Source organism: Podarcis filfolensis (genome assembly GCF_964270895.1).
Source record: "Podarcis filfolensis genome assembly, chromosome: 2".
Taxonomy (NCBI): domain Eukaryota; kingdom Metazoa; phylum Chordata; class Lepidosauria; order Squamata; family Lacertidae; genus Podarcis; species Podarcis filfolensis.
Genome location: NC_139605.1, coordinates 42417538 through 42439532, shown reverse-complemented (window position 1 = coordinate 42439532; position 21995 = coordinate 42417538). Strand labels below are relative to the sequence as shown.

Genomic DNA, 21995 nt, shown 5'->3' with positions numbered 1-21995 from the left:
ATAAGTAAGCAAACCTCTTGCCGCTTGATTTCTTTGGATGTCAGCATTTGATTGACACAAACATCAAAGGTCTCACTCCAAAGTTTACTGTCTCTTCGCTTGGTGCTAGCAGGGGGTACATTTCTAGTCCAGGGTCTTGAGGCAAGCAGATCTGGCCGACTGTCACTGCGAAAACTGATGGAACGCTGTGAAAAATAAAAATAAAATAGTTATTGCTTTGCTAGAGTTGATGGGAAGGTTAATTGTCATCTTGTTGATGACAAAGTAAAACCGCTGTTTATTCACACAATACTGTTTAATATTTTGGAATGAGAACTGACGCAGCTGCATCAAAAAGGATCATTAGGAGTTGTCTCCCATACAAGTTCTGCTCAAAATAGATCCATTAAAAGTAATGGATTCAAGTTAGTAATGTCTATTGATTTCAATGGGTCTATTCTAAGTAGAAGTAGCATTGGAGACAACCTTGTATAACAGAAATTGTTATCGAACAGAAATCAAACACTTGCTTTTACTGAAAGTGAAAATTATTAATAAAGTGCTTTTCATTACAGTGGTACCTTGGGTTAAGTACTTAATTCGTTCTGGAGGTCCGTTCTTAACCTGAAACTGTTCTTAACCTGAAGCACCATTTTAGCTAATGGGGCCTCCTGCTGCCGCCGCACTGCCAGAGCACAATTTCTGTTCTTATCCTGAAGCAAAGTTCTTAACCTGAAGCACTATTTTTGGGTTAGCGGAGTCTGTAACCTGAAGCGTATGTAACCTGAGGTACCACTGTACTTCCATATAGATGAGCAATATGCAAAAATAAATGCTTTACAAACAATATAAGAAATAAGACATGTTGTATTCCTTGTATTGAACCCTACTTAATTAATTAAAAAATAGGTTTTACCTGAAGCGTCTGACCGAATCGTTTCAAAGGAGTTGCTCGAACAGGAGGAATTAAACTTGCTAGTGATGTCACTCTAGAAAGAGGCCTGACCCGCTTATTACTGGGCTCCTGTAAATTTTAGACAAAATACTTATGTTTTAGAATCATAAAACCAACACATTGATTTCATAATACAAGTATAGAAGTTTCAGTGTATTCCAGTCCCCAACAGGGGACCCTATTCAGGACTCCAACTGGCTTGTAGTATTATTTGGTTCTCCCAGAAGGTTTCAGGTGGGGATAAAGCAAAACCGCCATCCTGAATACTTTCCACAGTGTGCCATATAGTGCTAACGGGTGCAAGTCCAAGTTTGGCTGTCAGCTTTTGGCCCCCAAAGGCCCCCAGGATGACTTAGAAAGGATAACACACAAATACAAAATTCAAGCACCAAAAAAACATATCTTACAAAAATTTAAGATGAACAACCTTAATATTTCAAAAATTATTAAAAGCCAAATGCATTTATGTTCCTGCCCAAATGACAAAGAGCAGCCCCAAAAAGATGTCAGAGAGAGCAAGATTAAACCTGAGTATGTTGTTGTTATCATTTCCCCTTTTCCATTTAAAACAAGTAAAGTGTTACTGGTACGAAGGCAATCAGACATGAAATTAAAACAAAAATGCTAAAGACAGCAGCAAGGAACAGATCAAAACAGAGAGAGGCCCAGAGGATCACCATTGGGAGGGAATTCTACTATTTTGATGTCTCTGCCCAAAAAATTCCCCCCTCTCTCATGCTCACCTATCTGATCTGATGTAAAGACAAAACTTAGCAGGGTCTCAGCAGCCTATCTCAAAGGTTGTGCAGGTTCATGGTGGACTAGGTGATTTCTGAAGATTGCTATAAACTGTGGAGAGAGGTAAAAAACCTTCTGTTTTCCTTTACTGTCTCCTGAGCTCTCCCCATATAGCACAGGGAAGGGGGCTAACTGCATGCTGCACCTCTCTACCAGCCTTAACAGACACCTCCTGGGGTTCAATCTGTCAGGGGCTTGTGCTGACTATACTTCCCCTATGACATTCCACCCCAACATCCTCAGCATTTCATGGGTGAACTGCCCTTGACAATTCCTGGAAGACGCTAAGCAAAAAATCTCATTAGGCCATTTGGGGATAAAAAGTCCCCCACAACTCTTTTCTCATACCCCAAGTATGCAGAAATCACTGCCTTAGCATGGTATTAGTAAGATTCGGCATGAGTACAACCAATTCTCATGTTTACAATTAAGATCCACAATACAAGAAGAAAATGTTTTGGAGAGAGAAAGGATGCACAACAGACATATGTAACTTCACACACCTTAGGGTTGAATGTTTACTCTGAAGTAAGTCCCATTGTGTTCAATTGGGCTTATTCTCAGGTAAGTGTGCATGCAATTGCACTGTTAAAATATTCATGCACATACATTTAATCACTTCCCTGTCTCATCTTGCAATGCAAAGGGTTCAGCAGCTATGCTTGTTATCATGACCTTGCCACTGAAAGGCATAGATACAGTTTCAAAACAGAAGTCTTCAGCCTCAAATATTTCTTCCAGCTGAGAGTCAAATCATTATGCATTTCTGTGTTACCAGATCTTCAGCAAGCAAAAATTAGAGAGTTTAAGATTACAGTATTTGCGAAGGTCATTTGTACATTTGATTGTATGTATATCTCTCAAATTTATTATGCAATTATAAAACATCCACTATGTATTTAAAGAACTGAGTTTTTAACAAAACTCAATAAGCATCTATCATCAAAGAGCAATTCAAGAACCAAGATACACAATTAACAACTCACTAATTAACCCCTTTTGTGACAAGAACCTCTGAAGGATTAATACTCTTGTTTCTGCACACACACACAAATGTAAACAAAGGTATAAGAAGCAGGAAAAGCTATAACAGTAAATATTTTTGAAAGTTTACGATTACCCTTGCTTTCCTAATCTCCATCCGACATTGAAGAGATCGTGGGCAGCACATGTAGAAGGCAAGACTTGACAGAAAAATCCAAATCTTCCAGGTGATGTGAAACCCATCAAAAATCACATTTCAGGAACATCCTAAGTCCATTCACCTCTCTTTTTCAGCCATGATCATGAAGTTTGCTTAAGCATCTTATAATTCTAGTTTCCTAGAAAAAACACTGGTGTAATAAACCAGCTCTGACTACAATCTTCCACATGCTAGCCATTCATATTAGCAATCATTTCTGGGGGTAGGGGTGGGGGGAAGGAAATCAGAGCACTAGCAACTTCATTAATACTGATTAGAAATATCACTTCCATCAGCACAGCTATGGAGAGGAGAACTGGAAGCCAGCCACATATTTATTTCTCCACAAATAAAGCTGAAATCCAACAATATTCCTTAAAGCATGGAAGAAATATATTTTAAAACCCCACACAAATAACTGATTCATCCACTTGGCAGTCCTGGCTGCAAACAAAAAATGCAGTCTGCCCTCAAATCTTCAGCAGAGGTGCATTCTGTATCCTTCGCCTTCATCAGCAGTCCCTTGGCTCAGCTTTTTTGTTAAGTACATTTATTTTTATGCCACTGCAGCACCACTGGAATACTGAACACACCAGAAAAGACATTCAGCATTCACTGTGATTCTCCTCTCAATGGCGCCTCAGCCATCAGCTGTTTCTTATTTAGCATGCCAGGGATGCTGTGCCAGAACAGAGAGACGCTTACATCAATCACATTGCACTGCAGTCCCGGTGGGATAGAGCTACGCCACAGTGCACACAGTTAAAAACACCCTACCTGGTTATATATTCCCTTTAGTTTCAATGACTCCAGAATATAACAATCTTTTTTTAAAAACCTATACAGCTTGTTTCCACAATTAGATGTAGAAGTTGCTTGAGAGCTGCTGTCCTTAGACTACAATTGCTGGCAAAGTGAATGAGGAGTTCCAGGATGCTTTAGTCACACACCCTTATTTCTCCCCGTAAACAGTAAACTTCACTGAACGAACAACCTGCTCTTGTCCTTGAATAAAAGACGGAAACACGTGATACTGCAGGACACACTGACTTTCAGTGCTTCCCTAACTTTTGCTTTGCCATGCACACATTGTGCCTTTGAGATGTTCACCCAGACCCTTGAGAGCTCCTTAGCCATAAGATAGCTTTCATGCAGCTGGGGAAAAGATAAAAAAGACCCAATTATCTGAGCAGAGCAGGATCCCTTTGGGTTTTCTCACAGTATTGGCATTCCTGCTGCTGGCACATTGCCAGTTTTGGGACTGGGCTCTGGGAGTGTGGCTGAGTCAATCAACACTTCTCCCAGCTGTATAGGGGCAATCACTCATAAATCAGCATCTCCCACACAGTTAGGAGAACGTCTAAAGAGCATTCAAATCAATAGGCTTAGAGTCAAGATAGGATATTATTAGGATAGAAAAACCATGTAAGCTGACTTTACTGGCTTTGACATCTGCACAGGAAGAAGGAGAAATGCATGTTCAGTCCCCCTTCTCTAGCAGCTATGGAACCAGATACCTTCAGAAAGGAAGATCTTTATTTCTCTAATGCAAGGGCTACATGGACTACAAAACTGAAAACTCTGCTGCTGCCTGGTTTTTGGAGGAGGCACGCAGAGGCAACTGAGCAGTCTGCTATCTGGGTAATATTGCACTGAATGAGAGATAGGGTCAGTATTTAGTTCGTTGTTTGTTAAAATAGCTTCATATCAATTAGAGTCCTTGAGTTGCTCTTAATTAGTCTCTAGCCAAGGTGTGAACACCTTTGCTTAAGGTAAAGACATACCTGTCGTGTCAACACTCCCTGATGTGTACACAAACAGAAACCAAATTGATACTAATGAAGCCATTAGTGGTGATGTGAACAGCTGGGGGGAAAGTGCTATGAAATGCTACGTGGGGACCGTTTCACTGCACTCTAAGGTGATATTGTGAACACACAGGGTAGGCTCCCTATGCAGTTTAGAACCTTGGAGTCTACATAGAAAATATCCCTCCAACTTGAGAGCAATCTGGCTATGACATCTGTCACCTGATTGATCACCAGGGTTGAGGTCATGTGCTTTAATATTTTTAGATCCTTTATTGTAATTTTATTGATACATGATAAATTATGAATTACAATTTTGATATAAGCCACATTGGGAGTGTTTTGGCCGTGGAAAGCAGCACATAAAACTTTGAAATAAACAAATACATTCCAACTGACCTCTATTTTTTGCTCTAAGCAAGGAAACTACCACTATCAGCTTTGGAGCAAGCCGGAATTTTAAATTAGGCTAACCTATATTAAACTGATACATTATTAACTTAACCCAGCGAGAGCCTGCAAACCACAGGTCAGTCTGCTGATCAATAAAATGATTTTCTTGCATTCTCTACATCACAGAATCCACAAGGTGGGTAATTTGTGACTGAAATTAACAAATTCTAGTCTTGAAGAAACCTTTCATTAGAAAACTCTGCAATCAATCACAAAGGCTACTTCTGTATTAGGGTTTTTTGATAGCCATGCAGACTGATTCCCAGATTAGTTCCAGATACAAAAAGGGTGCTGCTAGTGAGGCCTGGAGTTGCTCATACATTGCAGGGCAAATGGTGAGTGCTGTCAGCTTTAACAATACAACTGAGCTTTTTGGGTGGGCTGGTGTGCTTATCCCACCCTTGGAAGATGGTCCAAACTATCAGAGGCCGGCTCCCCACCCCCCACCCTGGACCATCAAAACACCTGTTAAGGTCCTTTACTCACTGCTGTGTACTATGGCCTGGAACCACTATGCTATACCAACTCTCCAGAAATGGACTGTATAAAGTAACTGGAAATATAGCAAATAAAGACAGTTGCAGAAGAAGCAACAACAGCTAGCCCATGTATTTCATCACACTCCAAGAATCAAAAGTGTATCAACAATAAATAAAAGTTTGGTTGCGTTTTTTTTGAAGAGAAGATTGCAAGATTATTTACAGGGCAATGTAGCACTAATTAGGGCTAGAATGATATGTTCTGGAAAACAAATTAGTCTGCACTTAACACTGTAACAGAATACTCTACAAGGTGAAAGAGTATACTGTATAGTCTTAGTTTCAAATACAATCTGCCGGCCTCACAAATAAAACAAAACAGAACCTTATTCCTGGCACAGTTTCTATGCTCATTTACTTTCAAAGTTTCTAGTTTAGTCAACACTGTATTGGTATGTCAACATTTGTGATGGCAGAAAGCCTAAAAAAATATTATTTGTGTTAGTCTGCTACTGATTAAATTGGCACTAGATAAAATGGTTATAATAAAATAACCTCAAGTACTGAGCTTTAGTAGAAAACCACATTAGGAAAAAGCCTCACTCAACCTCCATTCCACAGGAAGTTATCAATATTTAGAACTAGACAGAGCTTTGCTATTTCTTTTAATTATGCAGGTTGGGAGGGGGTACTTTTGGAAATGTAACATGCGGGTGCAGTCTTAAAGAAACTTCATTGGGAGTAAATCTGAATTCACTGGAAGGTACTTCTAAATAAATACGCATAAATAAAATATTTTGAACTCAGAAACGTCTCTGCCCCGAGTTGAAAATAATCTATTGAACAATGTCAAGCTAGCAAGGGTCAATATTTAGTTTAGACACACCCCAGGAAAACTAAGCCACTGATTTTGAAGGCTGCACTCCTGAAGGCTCTTTGAGTTATAAAAACATCCTTGGTATATCTGCTTGTAGAAGTACCTTTTCTGTGAGATCAACAGGGTTATCTCCGTTTTTAAAAAAAATCATAAGTGGCCATTCTAGTATTGGCTGAATAACTGCAGTTTAGGGAAATAAGCACTCCTGGATAGTGCCTTTTATTTCATTGGTACACTCTGCATGAGGGACGTGGGTGGCGCTGTGGGTTAAACCACAGAGCCTAGGACTTGCCGATTAGAAGGTCGGCGGTTCAAATCCCCGCAACGGGGTGAGCTCCCGTTGTCCGGTCCCAGCTCCTGCCAACCTAGCAGTTCAAAAGCACGTCAAAGTGTAAGTAGATAAATAGGTACTGCTCCAGCGGGAAGGTAAACGGTGTTTCTGTGTGCTGTTCTGGTTCGCCAGAAGCGGCATAGTCATGCTGGCCACATGACCCGGAAGCTGTATGCCGGCTCCCTCAGCCAATAAAGCGAGATGAGCGCCACAACCCCAGAGTTGGTCACGACTGGACCTAATGGTCAGGGGTCCCTTTACCTTTACACTCTGCATACTGGCATGGTGAGGAGCACCTTTGCTATGCAGCTCAATATAATTAGTATTCAGTATAGAGAATTGGGTGCTGTTCATATTCCTGGAATGACCTGGGCATGACCTCAGATAATGAGCAAGAGGATGTGGCTAAAACACCTTTAGATTCCTGCCAGCATTGCTAATTCAAGCTCTTAATCAGTACATGTGGTTAATCTAAAATGCCAACCAGAGCTTTATGCTGCACAGCACAGCAGAAATATCACAGAAATGTCAGCATCATTAGGCTGAACAGCATTATTTTATTTATTTATAAGATTTCTTACTTGCCCTACACCATAAGGGTCCAGGACAGGTTACAACAATATAACAATATATTAAAGTCAGTTAAAACAATTTACATTAGGAGAGTAGGTTGGGTCCTAAAATTCAATTTAAAAATACAATAGTAAAATGAAAAAGTACTTTGCAACCATAGTACGAATGAATTTTGACAAATATATTAATGTCTTCGTTGAAATAATTTGGAGGGTAACATGCTTCAATTTTAGTTCTATTGTATATTATTTACTTAAAACACTTTTACACCACCCTTCATACTATTCACTGCACATTCCATTCAACAGTACAGCTGATAGGGCTGTACAGATATTAGCCTGAATAAAATCTCTTTGTTATTTTCAAGTAAGAATAATCTTTGTCTTTTGGGATCAGAGCCTGACTGTGGGCAGAGCAGAGGCAGTGATAGAGCTGCTGAATCCAAACCTAGCCCATTTCCCAGAGAGGTGCCCACAATTCATTCCTCTGAAGTGCCAGTGGCAACAGGGGAGAGGGGTTCTTGAATCCCACTTTTGAAATGCTCTTTACCAATATAGGAGCTGTGGGAGAGAAAATAGATCACTGTCACCCACATGTGTGGGGTAAATAACAACAACAACAAAATGGCTGGATATATGGATTCAAAATGCGGACTTTTAGCAGGAGAAAACCCTCAGTAGCAGAGTTTAAACTCAAAAAGTCAAGCAACAGTGTAGTGTTAGGAATATAGGTTGTTAGACCTTTTTATCCTGCTTAGTTGCATACAGAACTCACCTTTTTCTACCACTCTTGCAATTAACAAGCCATAGACTGTTAAGTAAATTTTAAAATGTTTTACTTACAAAATGTTCCAAAGGTCAGATTCATGCATTTATTCAAGCAGCAGCAAGGAAAACGCAGGCAGAATACTCTTGGGTAAAGAATATAGAAAGATAGCTTCAAACACGTACTCTAAACTTGGAGCTTCCTTAGGCATTTCTTCCTTGGTCAGTTACATGACACAGAAAAAGGGAACAGGAAGAGAAGGCTTCACTTCTTCCCTCATGGAAAAGATGGGATGTGACCTAGCCAAGTTTGGCTCTCTTGTCTTAACCCCTCCATGCACTAACTAGCACTCATGCATAGTTATGTTTCACTGCAATTTCCCACAGGAACAACAAACATTTCTTGTATCATTCTGAAATCAAGACAGATCTTGATTCATTTCAGTTGAAGTTAGGTTGATTTTTATCATTTTAAAAAAGTGTGTGTGTGTGTGTGAGAGAGAGAGAGAGAGTGAGTGAGAGAGAGAGATAGATTAACTGTTCCTACTTGCAACACTGTTATAATGTTGTTTTTATATTCTTGTAAGTTTCTCTGAATATTATTTGTAATAGAAAAGCGACCTAGAAGCATTTAAAATTAGGTTTTAAATAAATAAATGCAATATTTTGCATTCTCTCTCACACATACTCTTCTTTTTTAAAGGGCTGCAGGAACATGTAGTTTAAACAAAATAATTCAGTTGTTTTAAAACTGTTATGGGTGGGATGGTAGGTGGAATGCATCACACATTCCAAGCACTGTCCAGCTGGTACCTACGATAGTCACACCAAAACACACAAACTGCAACAAAATCCATTCTGGTTTACAGACATTATGCCCTTTACAAGCTACATTGTAATTTGCCCACGAAGTGCTTAAAGGGAAAAGGATACAGATTAGGGTAAACAGGGATAAATCTAGCCCTCTGTGAGGCAGGTAAACAGGATACATAAGAGTTTCCTCGCCAGAAATTCATTTCATGTATTGCAACTAAACAGTTTCAGAAGGGCAAAAAAGAAGTGTGTGTATACTGAAGGCAATGAGTTTTATGGTACTGATCCCCCATTATTAAAAGGCTGTTCAAAAACACCCCCATCACCTATATAATTTTAGGAAAATTCCTTCCTGCATCTCAAGTCGCCTCAGAATATCTGCTATTGAGTCTTGATACAACAGGGTGAAGAGTAGATAAATAAGCACAGAGGAGACAAGGAAAGAAACAGGAGGAGAAGCTATAAATATTTCTTTTCTTTTCCTTTTCCTTCCTTTTCAAGAGATGCATGTTTGAAATATTAATTTTCAACGAACAATGCTGATGAATAAACCTTTTCACAACAACATTGTTTATTGCTTCATGTGTGTATAGCTTTGACTTAAAAATGAAACTATTCAGCTGCCGCACATGAAATGACTTTCTGGGAAGGAAACTCTTTCTCATGTATCCTGTTTACCTGCTTCTCAGAGGGCTAGGTTTATCCATGTTTACCCAAACCTGCATCCTTTTCTCTTCAAGTACTTCATGAGCAAATGACAATGCAACATAAAAAGGGCCCAATGTATGTAAACCAGCGGCTCCTATATGAAGTCACCACATCAAGCAGCATGCTAAAAATACTTTCAGAGAATCTCAGAGATACAGACTCCTCAGGAAGGAGAGTGTTCATCACTTCCGGATCCTTCACAGCTAGCTTGTCAAAGCACTCTGTGCCTATAACTCCTTTAGGCTCACTTTCTTCTGTCCAGAAACCCTCCCAGCCCAGCTTCCATATGCTCTATTGGAGTAATGTTGTCGCAGTCTGCTTCACACTTGGAATCATTTAGCAAGCAGGAACACAGTGAGACGTACCAAAATTGTGAGATGGATCAGTGACAACAGGCCCCTTGTTCAGGGGCCAGAATGTATCTCTCAACTTTGCAGTGGTAGTGATGCTATGCAACTAGAGGCTGTCCATAACAGCTAGCCAGGAAAGTAAAGGCAGCTCTATCCAAAGTCCCTGCAGTCTCTGGTAGCTAGCTCTGATAGGTCAGAGTGAAGAAACCTCTCACTGAGACCACTTCACCGGAAACAAGAGACACTTGGCTGGATTCAGCTCAGCACAGTGGTACCTCGGGTTAAGAACTTAATTCGTTCCGGAGGTCCGTTCTTAACCTGAAACTGTTCTTAACCTGAAGCACCACTTTAGCTAATGGGGCCGCTGCTGCATGATTTCTGTTCTCATCCTGAAGCCAAGTTCTTAACCCGAGGTACTATTTCTGTGTTAGCAGAGTCTGTAACCTGAAGCGTCTGTAACCTGAGGTACCACTGTAATTGAGCTGGCGGGAGTCATTGCAATGAGTCCCACTAGCTTGACAGGGCTTCCCCCACTTCTTTGCCTTGAGCTCCTCAGTAGGCTTTGGAGGGTTGGAAGAACCCCCAAGAAGAGTACATGGAAGGGAGCAGCGGGGAGACTGTTCCATCAGGCAAGCAGAACTGCTTACGCTGATGCAACAATCTCCTTAAAGTGCTGCTTTGAATTCCACCCGGTGATAGTCACCAACGTGGCTGGTTTTAAAAGAAGATTACACAAATTCATGGAGTATAGGGGTATTATGCTGTTATTTATTTATTTATTAAAAACAAAACAAAACTCAAAGTGGTTTGCAAAAAGATAAAAAATAGAAATCATGAACAATTACAGCCATACTCTAACATACAAAGGTTAAAATACTAAAGCAGATTTAAGTTACCTCAGCTTTCTAAGCATGTGGGTAGGCTTGTCTAAACAAGAATGTTTTTAGCAGGCACCAAAAGGAGTGCAGTGAAGGTGCCTGCTTGATCTCAACAGACAGGAGGTTCCAAAGTGTAGATGCTGCCACACTAAATGATTGAGTTCTTACAAATGCAAAACAGGTATTATGTGGCACCTGCAGTAGTGCCAATTCTGCCAATTGAAGTGGTCAAGTGGGCATGTGTGGGGTAAGGCAATCTCATAAGTAAACTGGTCCCAAGTTGTTAACCCTGATAACTATGTGCTACCTCCCCTGTCAGAGGCAATGCCTCTGAATACCAGTTGCTGAAAACTGAAGGGAGGGAGGGTAATGTTGCACTCAGGCCATTGCTGTCTGTTTTCCATAGTCATCTGGTTGGCCACTGTGAAAACAGGATGCTGAACTAGATGGGCTACTGGCCAGATGCAGCAGGTTCTTCTTACACGTGCAACTTAGTAATTCTCAAACAGTATTTGAAAACTATTAGTCAGCTTGCATGTATCTTAGAGTTTTCTCTCTCTCATGTTTATTGTGGTATCTATTCTCATATTACCATTTAGACAACTTCACACAACTACCACTAAAATGTAAAACAGCAGCTCCAATTAAGAGCATAAGAGCTGGAGCAGGCCAAGAGTCCGTCTGTTCTAGCATCCTGTTCTTGCAGTGGCCAACCTGGTGCATATGGGAAGCCTACAAGCAGCTCCTGAGTGCAACCGCACTCTTTCCTCCTTTTGATTCCCAGCAACTGGTATTCAGATGCCTATCACCTCCAACAGTGCAGGTAGAACGTAGCTACTGTGGCTAGCAGCCATTAATAGCCTTACCCTCCATGAATGTGTCTAATTCATTTCTAAGCCCACTGAAGTTGCTAGCCATCGCTACTTCTTGCTGGAGCAAATTTCTTCATTTATGTATGTGCTGTGTGGAAAAACACTAAATTCAGCCTCCAATTCCAGAGGCTAAAAACAAGCAGGTCTTTTGCAACCAGTTGCAGTATGGTGTAGTGTTTAGAGGGAAGCGCAGTGGGTGGCCTTGGGTCAGTCACCTTATTTCAGCTCACAGGATGGTTGTGAGGATGAAATGGGGAGGATGGAGAACCATGTATGTCACCTTAAGCTTCTTGTAGGGAAAGCCTGATAGAAACATTATAATAAATAAATAAAGACTACTTTGTTTACCTACATATGCATATCAGTCCTTACTTAAAAACAGGGTACTGTCAATAAGAGAAATATGTGAATTCGTTACTTTTAGTAGTACTTGGCCTCACTTGACTCCAATGATTGCCACTCCCTTAGGGCACAACACAGAATTATGGCTTACTAACATTATGAAACTAGATTATAATGCATCAAGTGGCTCTGTTTTTTAGTCTTTATCCCATTACATCATACAGTTCAAAGTTCTTAGTTTTTGCTGGATTAGCCAAAGCTAGAAATTGCTTTGTCCCATTTATTAGCTGGCAGCTTTTTACGACCACTTTGTCTGGTTTCTGTCTAGCAAAAGCAGCAATAATTTTGTAGTAGCTACTGCATAGATACTATTGGCACTACAGAAAGAAACAGCCTTTTCCAGAACTTCAGATAAAGATACTAATTAAATTAATAGCATTATATATGAAAAAGTTGCATGTATGATTTCATCATTTGAAGGTTGCTTTCATGATTTCCAACAAATTACATGTGGTGTTTCCAGAAAAAAAGCAATGGATTTGCCAGTTTCTGAACACAAATATTGCCCCACATAATTTCTGGGCACATGGAAGAAAATCATAAACAATAAAATTGCCAACTAAAAATACTCATGCTAAAAAATGACAGATCTGTTCCATGCAGAACAGTCTAAAGAAGAAATCTCCACTATATAATAAATGTCAGGCTCAAATGTCCTGCTGTCTGCACAACCAGTAAAGGTTGCAGTCAGAGATAAAGGCTAACCCAAGTTGTGCAGCACCACAGCAGACTGGAGGCTGTATTGAAGCTCGCAGTCCAATCTTCAGTACAGTGACCTAAGAGTCAGGTGACCTAAGCAGCCTATACGGTCTTATCTGGCCTTTACATAACTGCCAGCTCTGGCCGGCCTCCTCAGACAATGTAACTTGTCACTGCATGCTGGCTGAACTGCTAATGGGCTGAATTCCTGCCTAGAGCCCTGTTAGTTCTGGTTCGGAGGAACTAACTACCTGCTTGTCTGCAAGCCCTGACACTAGAAATTGCTCCCCCAACAGGACTTCCATTCTAGACCTCAGTTAATATAATAAAATATTATGTGGATAATTATCATGCTAGTTGTCTTTTGATTTTCTCTCTCCTCCATTTTTAAATGCATCACACATTCCACAGACAAGGCTATGCTGAGAAGAGCCTCTCCCACTTTCCCCAGTAAGCCCCATCTACACATCATGTAACACCACATAGGTGGAAACCTAGGAAGAAGTAGGGACTGTGGGTTGTATACAATGAAATCAATGGGCTCACGGAATGACATCCACTCATGCAACAAACCCCACCTTCGCCTCCACCTGCATGCACCCTCAAATCTGCTCTAAATCCCCCTCAACTCTCTGGAGCAGATTTGGAAACAGTGGGGGAGAGGAAGAGAGGAAAGGGAAGTTCCACTGTCGGAGTAGAACTTGTTCTGCAAGCACAGTTACTTGATGGGACACTACCCTGCATATGCTTGGCTTTGCCACACCAACTTTCACCAAAAGCTCCACCAGGTTCAGTTTGTTATCTACAGCATCCATTCCACCAGGAGGGAAGGCTATGTCACTGCTGGGGCTCTCCACCTGCTCTGCTGAAAGATGAGCTCCAACAGGCTTCACCCACCCTCAGCTGTCATCTGCAGAAGCCATTTCAAGCAACAGAAGTGGGAGAGGCATGGGGCTATAGGGGCTTCTCTACCCACTTTGCTATAATACCAGCAAATTTTGACACTGCCTCACCTTGAGATCTTTCAACTTCAGCTGGTTGTTAGAAGAATTCTGCAACTAAGAAACAGTGCTTAAATTTGCTCCCCCCTCCTATTTTTATTTTGTGTTGTGTCTCTGAGATTGTAAGCGTGAGGGCAGGTGTTATCTTCTTACTGACATTTATAAACAAACTACAGCTTTCACACCACTCAATATATACACAAATACCTTGTAATAAAGTAAGTTTTTAAAAATAATAATAATCCTGGTATTTACAAATATACACTCCATAGTACAAATTTGTATGAAGAAAGTAACATTGATTCTTCCTTTTGTAAAATAATTTGATAACAAGATTCAAAAGAGGAAGGAGCATATTAACTCCCAGTTTCGTTTTGTGTTTAAATACAAATAGAATAATACCAAGCCTTTTACTTTACCAGTATTTGTTCAGTTAAGAAACTTGGTGCATATTACTAGCTGACAATGATCCCAGCCAGTTTCAGCTGCCTAAAGCTCACAAAGCAGCAAAGGGTTTTCAAGCTCAAGGATTGCTGATACTCAAAGCTGCTTTGATTAACCATCTAATATCACAAAATCATAGGTGAATGCACCCTCTGAGCGTAAGGTGAACTACACTGGTCTTAATGTCCCTATTAGCAACTTATTAGACAATATACACATACCCTCCTGTTTCTCAAGAGTTCTGTTTTTAAAATAGCATTTTACTCCATGTTTTTCTATTTGCTTCTCTGCTGTGAAAAGATTTTCTGCTGTTGTGGAGAACTACTCAACTCGTCTTTTATCACTTCTATAGATTAGCAGAGCACTTTCTTCTTCATCTTGAATGTTTGTATTTATCTAACACTTAAACACATAAATCAGAGCTGCAGAACTAATCTGCTAAAATAAATTTATTAACATAATCTGAATGAAAGACTCTGATTATTACTATTTCATAATTTATGTTCTGGGAGCGGGGAATCAACTCTTACAGCTGATTTAAGCAACCCATATAAAACCTTTTGTATACATCTCCAAGAAAGTAAATTGTGGAAACTTATTATGTCATACAACTGCATACCTAAGACAGTTCAACAACACCTATTAAGATGAACTTCAAGTGCAAAGGATTGTGTGAAAGAGACAAGGGTGGCAAAATTCCTATTTGTTTACTAAACATTACATTTTTTCAAAAGGATCTGCTATTTTTGTGATTTCTGGGCAGACAATGCAACTCTCTTGGTAGTTAAATCTCACTGATAACAATAGGCATATTTCTGAGTAAATATAGCTTAGACTAGGCAGCTAGTAAATTTTATATAGTTGACGGAAATAGCTAATGCTAAAATGCCCCATCACCACAAAAAGCATAGTCATGATGACCTAAATAGTCTCTGAAATAAATATTCATCAATTCATTAACTAGTTAGAATAGATAGGTGATAGATGATATATAGATAGATAGTCCTTCATAGAAACTCTATTAAAAGGAGTCCAATTTTCCTTATAAAAAACAGAAAAGACCTCACATGGGTTCTAAATATTTTGTGTATTTTGTAAAGAGTTCAGTTAAAACAGTCAGTAACAGCCTCTGCCTGTTGGCCACTTGTTCCTGATTCTATTTGTGAACCTGTGAAAATGACAGTGTTTCAAATAGTCTTACTTAACAAATAAGCATTGAGAACCTAAAGGACTGTACCTGTGAATGCCAGTGATTTATTTGAGCATGAAATCTGTTTTCCTATGAAATGCACAATCAACCTTAAAAGAAAGCAATAATATATGCATTTCAGTGCATATCTCTCAATTACTTATTCCAGAAATAAATCTTATTTTTATCAAAGCACAGTGCTTTTTTCTATTTAAAAATGTTTAGGGGTACTCTCATTTTGACTCAAGGAAATACCATTTTATAGTTCAAATCCGGAAAAATAAATACAGTAAATGGACAAAAGTACAAAGATTCACAAAATGTTTAAGGGTATGTGTACCCCTGCGTACCCCCTAGAAAAAAGCACTGTCAAAGCATATTCTGATATCAAACTTATGCTGCTGTAGAGTATAAGCAAAGTTGTGCAGGTCCCCTATGTGCAAAATGTGAGAGATCAGTACCGGAGATTCCAAGTTGTTATTCTGCCCCAGGTAAAACAGATTCTTTCAACTAGAAGAAAAACTGCAGTAAAGGCTCTCAAATATCTACCGATCATACCTCTGTTTCTCTTGTTGAGATGCTCGCTGTCTGTACTTCCAGTCCACAGTTTGCTCTTTTGACTGTGAGATAAAATGGATAATCCTTTGCCACCATTGTGGCTGAAGGAGCAGCAGTTTCGGATGTCACAGCTGATTCTGTTGGGTTACCAGCTATGACAGCAAAGCCAAGTCTTCCCTCTGCAGCCTCTCTGGCACGCAGCTGCTGGGGAAATCTAAGTGTGCTCCTGCTGCTGCGCTAGGCTTCTGATAGCATTATCTAAGGCAGCTCTTGTGCTCCACTGAAACAGGAAGCAGAAAAGCTCTTGAGTATGTCAAGCAAGTGTAACTGAATATTGCTCATTACTGAGACCCGCCCACTGACAGCAGGATGGGAGGAGAGTGGGCAAGATCAGTACAGACCAGAGGAACACAGCAAATTACTGAAAACTCACTTCAGAAACCAATGGGGAAACATCTGACTAAAGCTCGGGGTACTATTTTCAAAAGGGTGGAAGCAGGAAACAGTGTTCACAGTTCTTGCCTTTCCAAAAAAAGTGCTATTTGATTGCTGGCTACTTGTCAGCAAAATTGGAAGATTCATTTGACATTGCCACATGAAAGAAAACCACACTTTTTAGCATTTTGCTTACCTAGCTATATGAATCCGTCCCACATCCTGCATCACTACTGTGGCCTCCTTGCAAATTTTATGCTGGGGAGTTAATATTCCTTTTAAAAAAACATTCAGATATGGGGTTCCCCCACCTGAAATAGTATAATTCTATAAAGCCTGCACCAATTGCCTTTTGAGCACGCAGTTCATATTTTGTATGTTAAGAGTGTAAGATGTTGATGATATTTATGAGTGTGTAGAGATATTAAACTTCATTACTTTTATGCCCATTAAGAAACATCATTGTCTGAACTGTACTTATCAAATTTGTGCTTTTCTAGAAAAAGCAAGTAAATGCTAACCTTTACTATGTGCTTTGCTTTGAACTGTTATTATTAGTTTGCCTTTTCCCATCTGGCAGAACAAAGGTTTGTTTTGAGAGACTAATGTTAGCCTCAGTTATTAGGCAGAGAGCTGCCCCTTTTTCTTTTCCATCTCCTCCTAAGGGTGTAAGAAACAGGTTTTCCAAAATAGGGAAAAGCAGAATAAGTGTTGTGATGGCCTCTTAATGAAAGAGAAATAAGAGAACTTGACAACAGTAAGTGTCTGCGGTACAGAAAAAAGGAAACCGTGACTAAGAAGAAACAGAAAAAGGAAGGTTAATATTTAAAAAGCACTTCCAGGGGAAGACAAATGCAACCTTCCATATATTACTTAATTAGAAAAACTGTCAGTGGTGCAAACATTTTAAAATCAGAACCAAATAACTGTTACAAAAGTAGATCTTTATGTTGTTTTTGCAGGCTCAAAAATAGTAGCTCCCCTTGAAACATTGTTTATTTTATTTATAAAAACATTATAAGTAACTATTAAACTATTAAAAATCCCTATCACACCCTGGAAACAGTGTCAACTGGCTGGCTAAACCAGGTGAGGGTAGCTGATGGGTCTCAAGCCCTCAGGGAGTTAGAGACTTCCCCTGCATGTGACAACAGTCTCCACAGGATTGAGCCGACAAGATCAATAGTGGGTCAAACGGTCAAGATCTCAATCCTCTGCACGTGCTGTAGAGGGAAGTGAGGGGCAGATGGGGCTCATCAACCTGGGAAGGTAGCCCATCTAGGAGAAGGAAAACTCTGATCCTAAACATCCATTGCCTTGTGTGACATCTTCAGGAGAATAACATGCTAAGGAGTAAACCCTACACAAGACCGGAATAGAGTCCCTAAGATGGTTGGATGGCGCCTTGTATGCCTTTTTCCTCCAACTTCTGCAGCCAAGCTGGTGCCAAACGTATTGCTCTGCTTTTCTTTGGATCACATCAGCGAGGCCGGGGGGGGGGGGTGTCATCTGGGTGGCCCACAGTGCCCAGGCTTGTGCCCTAGGAAAGTCACTTCATTGTTGCTAATGCAGCGGTTTGATTTTACCCCCAGAGGTCCCCTGAGAAACATAGCCACAGGCTACAGCCCTAAGCAAACTTCCTAAAAATTCAGTCCCACTAAGATAAGATTTGCTTCCAAAATTTGCTGTTTAGGATCAGGCAGCACATGTTCAGGCACACAGCTCTTTCACTGGACAAATGTTTTGGGAAGCCAAAATCCATTGAGCTCAACTGCCTGCACCAAATGAATTAAACACACTACAGACCAGAGAAAGGTCAGAGAGTGCTTATTTATCAGGTTTTGTAGCTCAAACCATAATCATGTCACCACATCAAGAGAGCGCTAAAATAACTTCTGACTTCTGAGAAACCCCCTTGCGGGGGAAAAACCCATGATTATTTCCCATCTCACTGCAAATATTCAAGTATCCCAAGCCATTACAAATTTCAAAAGAACTGAAGAGATTATAGAGATAGATACACCAAGTTTATGAATGAACCCACGCACCCCCTTCAACATTACTGAAAGTGCAATTATTTTTTTTCCAAAGAACAGCACAGGCAGCCTGGGTCACAATCTGTTCACTTATACAAAGTGGGTTATATAAAGTCCTGCACATTCTAACTAAAATGACCCCTCCGGGCCATGCCAAAGGAGACCATTATAAGACTCCAATGACCCACATGTTTCACTCCACCTTTCAGGGAGTGACACACAAGGATATATGATAAAGGCAGTGAATTATAAGGTATATGTCAAAGACATTTCATGCAACAAAGAAAAATGGCAATGGACTAAGCAACCTCATAACAAAATCTGAACAATTCAATAAAGGCAGGTTGCTGGGCTCCAGCCATGCTGGGCACAGGTCACGTTCCTAACCCTACTCATCTTGCAAAAATATGTCAAGGTAGGTATATTTTTATTAATATAACTGAGTTAATAAAGCAATTCTGAAGGGAAAATAAGAAACTCCCTGTCTATAGATACCAGACAGACACCTTCACTTTACTCTTTTCAGTGCTTGCTTAATACATTTTTGTTTAGATAAGCTTATCCAGACACGTAGATGCTAGTGTATTTCACTTTCTTTCACTGTTAATTTTGATTACTTCTAAATTTTTGATTACTTCAGCGATTTTTATTGATAATTTTAGTATTTCCTGCAAATTCCTTAGAGGTATTTCTACCATCAAGTGGTGTATACATTTTGTTAACCAATTAATAAAGTAATACTCTGATCTGAATACAAGTTCTACATTCAGAATTCATTTTAGAGTAATATTTCTCCCTAGCCAGAAAAATCTTTAACGGTACAGGATGAACAGAGTGATTTGGCAAAAAAAACCACCCTTTCAGAAAGACCAGGATTTTCAGGGAATCAGAGTATGTAGTACCCATTAAACAAACACAGGATATCCTATATTTAAAGCACCTCAAACATCTGCCCAGTGCCCCCTTTGCTCCCACATACTTTTTGTAAATGTGCAAGGAAGGAAAATCTACACTTTCTTTGGACAGCTTATACCACCACTAAACTTCTTTTCTAGGTTTAAAAAAATCCTAACATAAAATCCTGGGCCTACCACCTGATAGCTCAAAACGCTTTATTTCTTTCCTATACAGTGGTACCTCGGGTTACATATGCTTCAGGTTACATACGCTTCAAGTTACAGCCTCCGCTAACCCAGAAATAGTACCTCGGGTTTAGAACTTTGCTTCAGGATGAGAACAGAAATCGTGCTCTGGCGGCGTGGCAGCAGCAGGAGGCCCCATTAGCTTCAGGTGCTTCAGGTTAAGAACAGTTTCAGGTTAAGAACAGACCTCTGGAACAAATTAAGTACTTAACCTGAGGTACCACTGTACTGAGCAGGCAGAGTATTCACCACTTTCTATTTTCTAACAGACATCTTTTTAGAAGAGAGCATTAAGCATATCCCTTCTTAATTGGCTGAACTCTATAGACCAAACATTACTTGTTGCTCATATTTAAAACCTTCTTCTTAACCATTTCTGATTTGTTGGCAGAACCCAAACGCCCTGAGCTGGGCCCAGCTGGATTTATTGCCCTGCCCCCCATTTTGCTTTAAAATATTACTGTTCTCTGTGGCATGCAGGTGATTTCCTCCTTCAACCCCCGGTTCTGTTCTCATTTTACTCCTCTCATTTCTGTTCTTCATTTTACTCCTCCTCCCTTTAATCCTAACAGCCAGGGTCTTCTAGCATGTCTGACTGTACAGCAATATAGACGGAATAGTATTTATTTATTACATCAATATCCTCCAAGGAGATCAACACTGTATACATGGTTCTCCCACTTCTCATTTTACCTTCACAGCAGCCTTGTGGGATAGGTTAGACTGAGAGACAGTGACTGGCCCAAGGACAACCAGTGACCTTCATGGCTAAGTGGAAATTTGAATCCTGGTCTCCTGGCTCAGTTGTTCCCTTATTGAGCATAGATCCTCACCCCGCCTTCCATAGTTTCCATAACCCCATAGTTGCTATGGTATTTCAGGGGATTCCAAACATGAGTAGCAGGAGGGGGAAAGGAAATGTACCCTACTGACATATTATGCTACATACTGTAAAGAATGCATAGGTTTATACTTCATTGCCCTTTGTAATTGAAATTTATATGCTATATATATTTTCATTTGAAGATGCATTGTGAAATCAACTTCCTTCAGAAGACTTACATCTGTGTTTAGCATGAAGACAATACAGAACTGCTGGACCACACAGTCTTGGATACTGTTTGGTTTTGCAATTTTGCCAAAAAAGGCTCATCAACTTTTTTGTACCAACAAAAATTAGCATAAGGCTCCCTAATTGCAGTTATTTCAGGTTTGGCCTCCTTCATCTCACTGCTATAATGATTGATAACCCACTGAGAACATACAGGAATAGGCAACTTGAGGGTTCCTCTCCCACTTAACACTACAGCAATACAAACTACACTAAATGATGGTCCTTCTACATGGTGGTCCTTCACTAAGGACCTCAAAAGGTGTGGTGGGACAAGGCCAAATAGTCCCTTCAGAAGTAACCTTTTTAGTAAATAATTATCTACACAATATACTTTTTATTTGGAAATTGTTTTTTGCAAACTTTAATTCCAAAGTAAATTCCCAACCCAGTATTAAAATTTCCCCAAAGAGCACTTTCAAAAAAGAACTTTTTGAAAATTAACTGTACCCAAACCAACTCAGCTGCTCATCATGTTTTCTTCCAGATCATGACAACCAATTTTGGAACAATATGTAACAAAAACACTTTCTAATGAGTCAGATTCATGTTGTTTCTGATCAAAAACTGATTTGCAAGAGAATCCTAAAGCCGGGGTCTAATCAAGCAAAGCAATTTCTCAGCACTGGTAATTAGTATTTTGAGAAGAAAACAGAGGCACTACTGCTAAGCTACTACCTCTTCCTAAAACCCACAGCTATTCCCTGTATTTATACTAAAAACAATGTATAAATATACAGATTGAGTATCTGTGGACAAGCAAACACCCAGCCAGTGTGAGCTGGCATCATTTTCCAAAAGCAAGTGTATATCACACCCACGGCTGCATCTTGCCAGTTAGATGCAGAAACCTCACAACTTCATTCTCTCTCATTGGCATCACAAGCCTCCCACAAGCAGGTAGGGTGTCCAGTAGCTAGTAGCCACCAGCCATCAAAAGCAGTCAAGCTGAATGGAAATCTAGAGCAATAGTCATCTCCTGACTTTGCTTGGCCATGTTACTTATAGGCTGAATGAGATCCAGCTGCTCAGCTCTACCTCAGAGGACCTTGTGCCTAGCAACTGCATGCAAAGGAAGATCTCTTCCACCATCAGCTGAGCAAGTTCCAGCTGTTCAGCCCTACTCCCATGGATTTGGTGGGAGCTGCTGCTTTGTA

General features: G+C 40.1%; 1 protein-coding gene across 10 annotated transcripts in view; it reads right to left on the bottom strand.

The window, feature by feature from the left end:
* The window catches only part of ARHGEF3 (Rho guanine nucleotide exchange factor 3), a 97933-nt gene that overhangs the window by 10817 nt on the left and 65121 nt on the right, over positions 1-21995 (bottom strand). For 7 of the 10 annotated variants that reach the window (XM_083603050.1, XM_083603044.1, XM_083603047.1 and 4 more), the window contains 2 exons: positions 896-1003; positions 15-185 (listed from right to left, as the gene is read on the bottom strand). In XM_083603050.1, coding sequence (XP_083459176.1) covers positions 15-185; positions 896-1003 — 279 coding nt within the window. Of the gene's footprint in view, positions 1-14; positions 186-895; positions 1004-2852; positions 3047-3692; positions 4019-16114; positions 16395-21995 lie in introns of those variants that run through there. The other 3 variants (XM_083603051.1, XM_083603049.1, XM_083603043.1) reach the window with 3 other exon arrangements.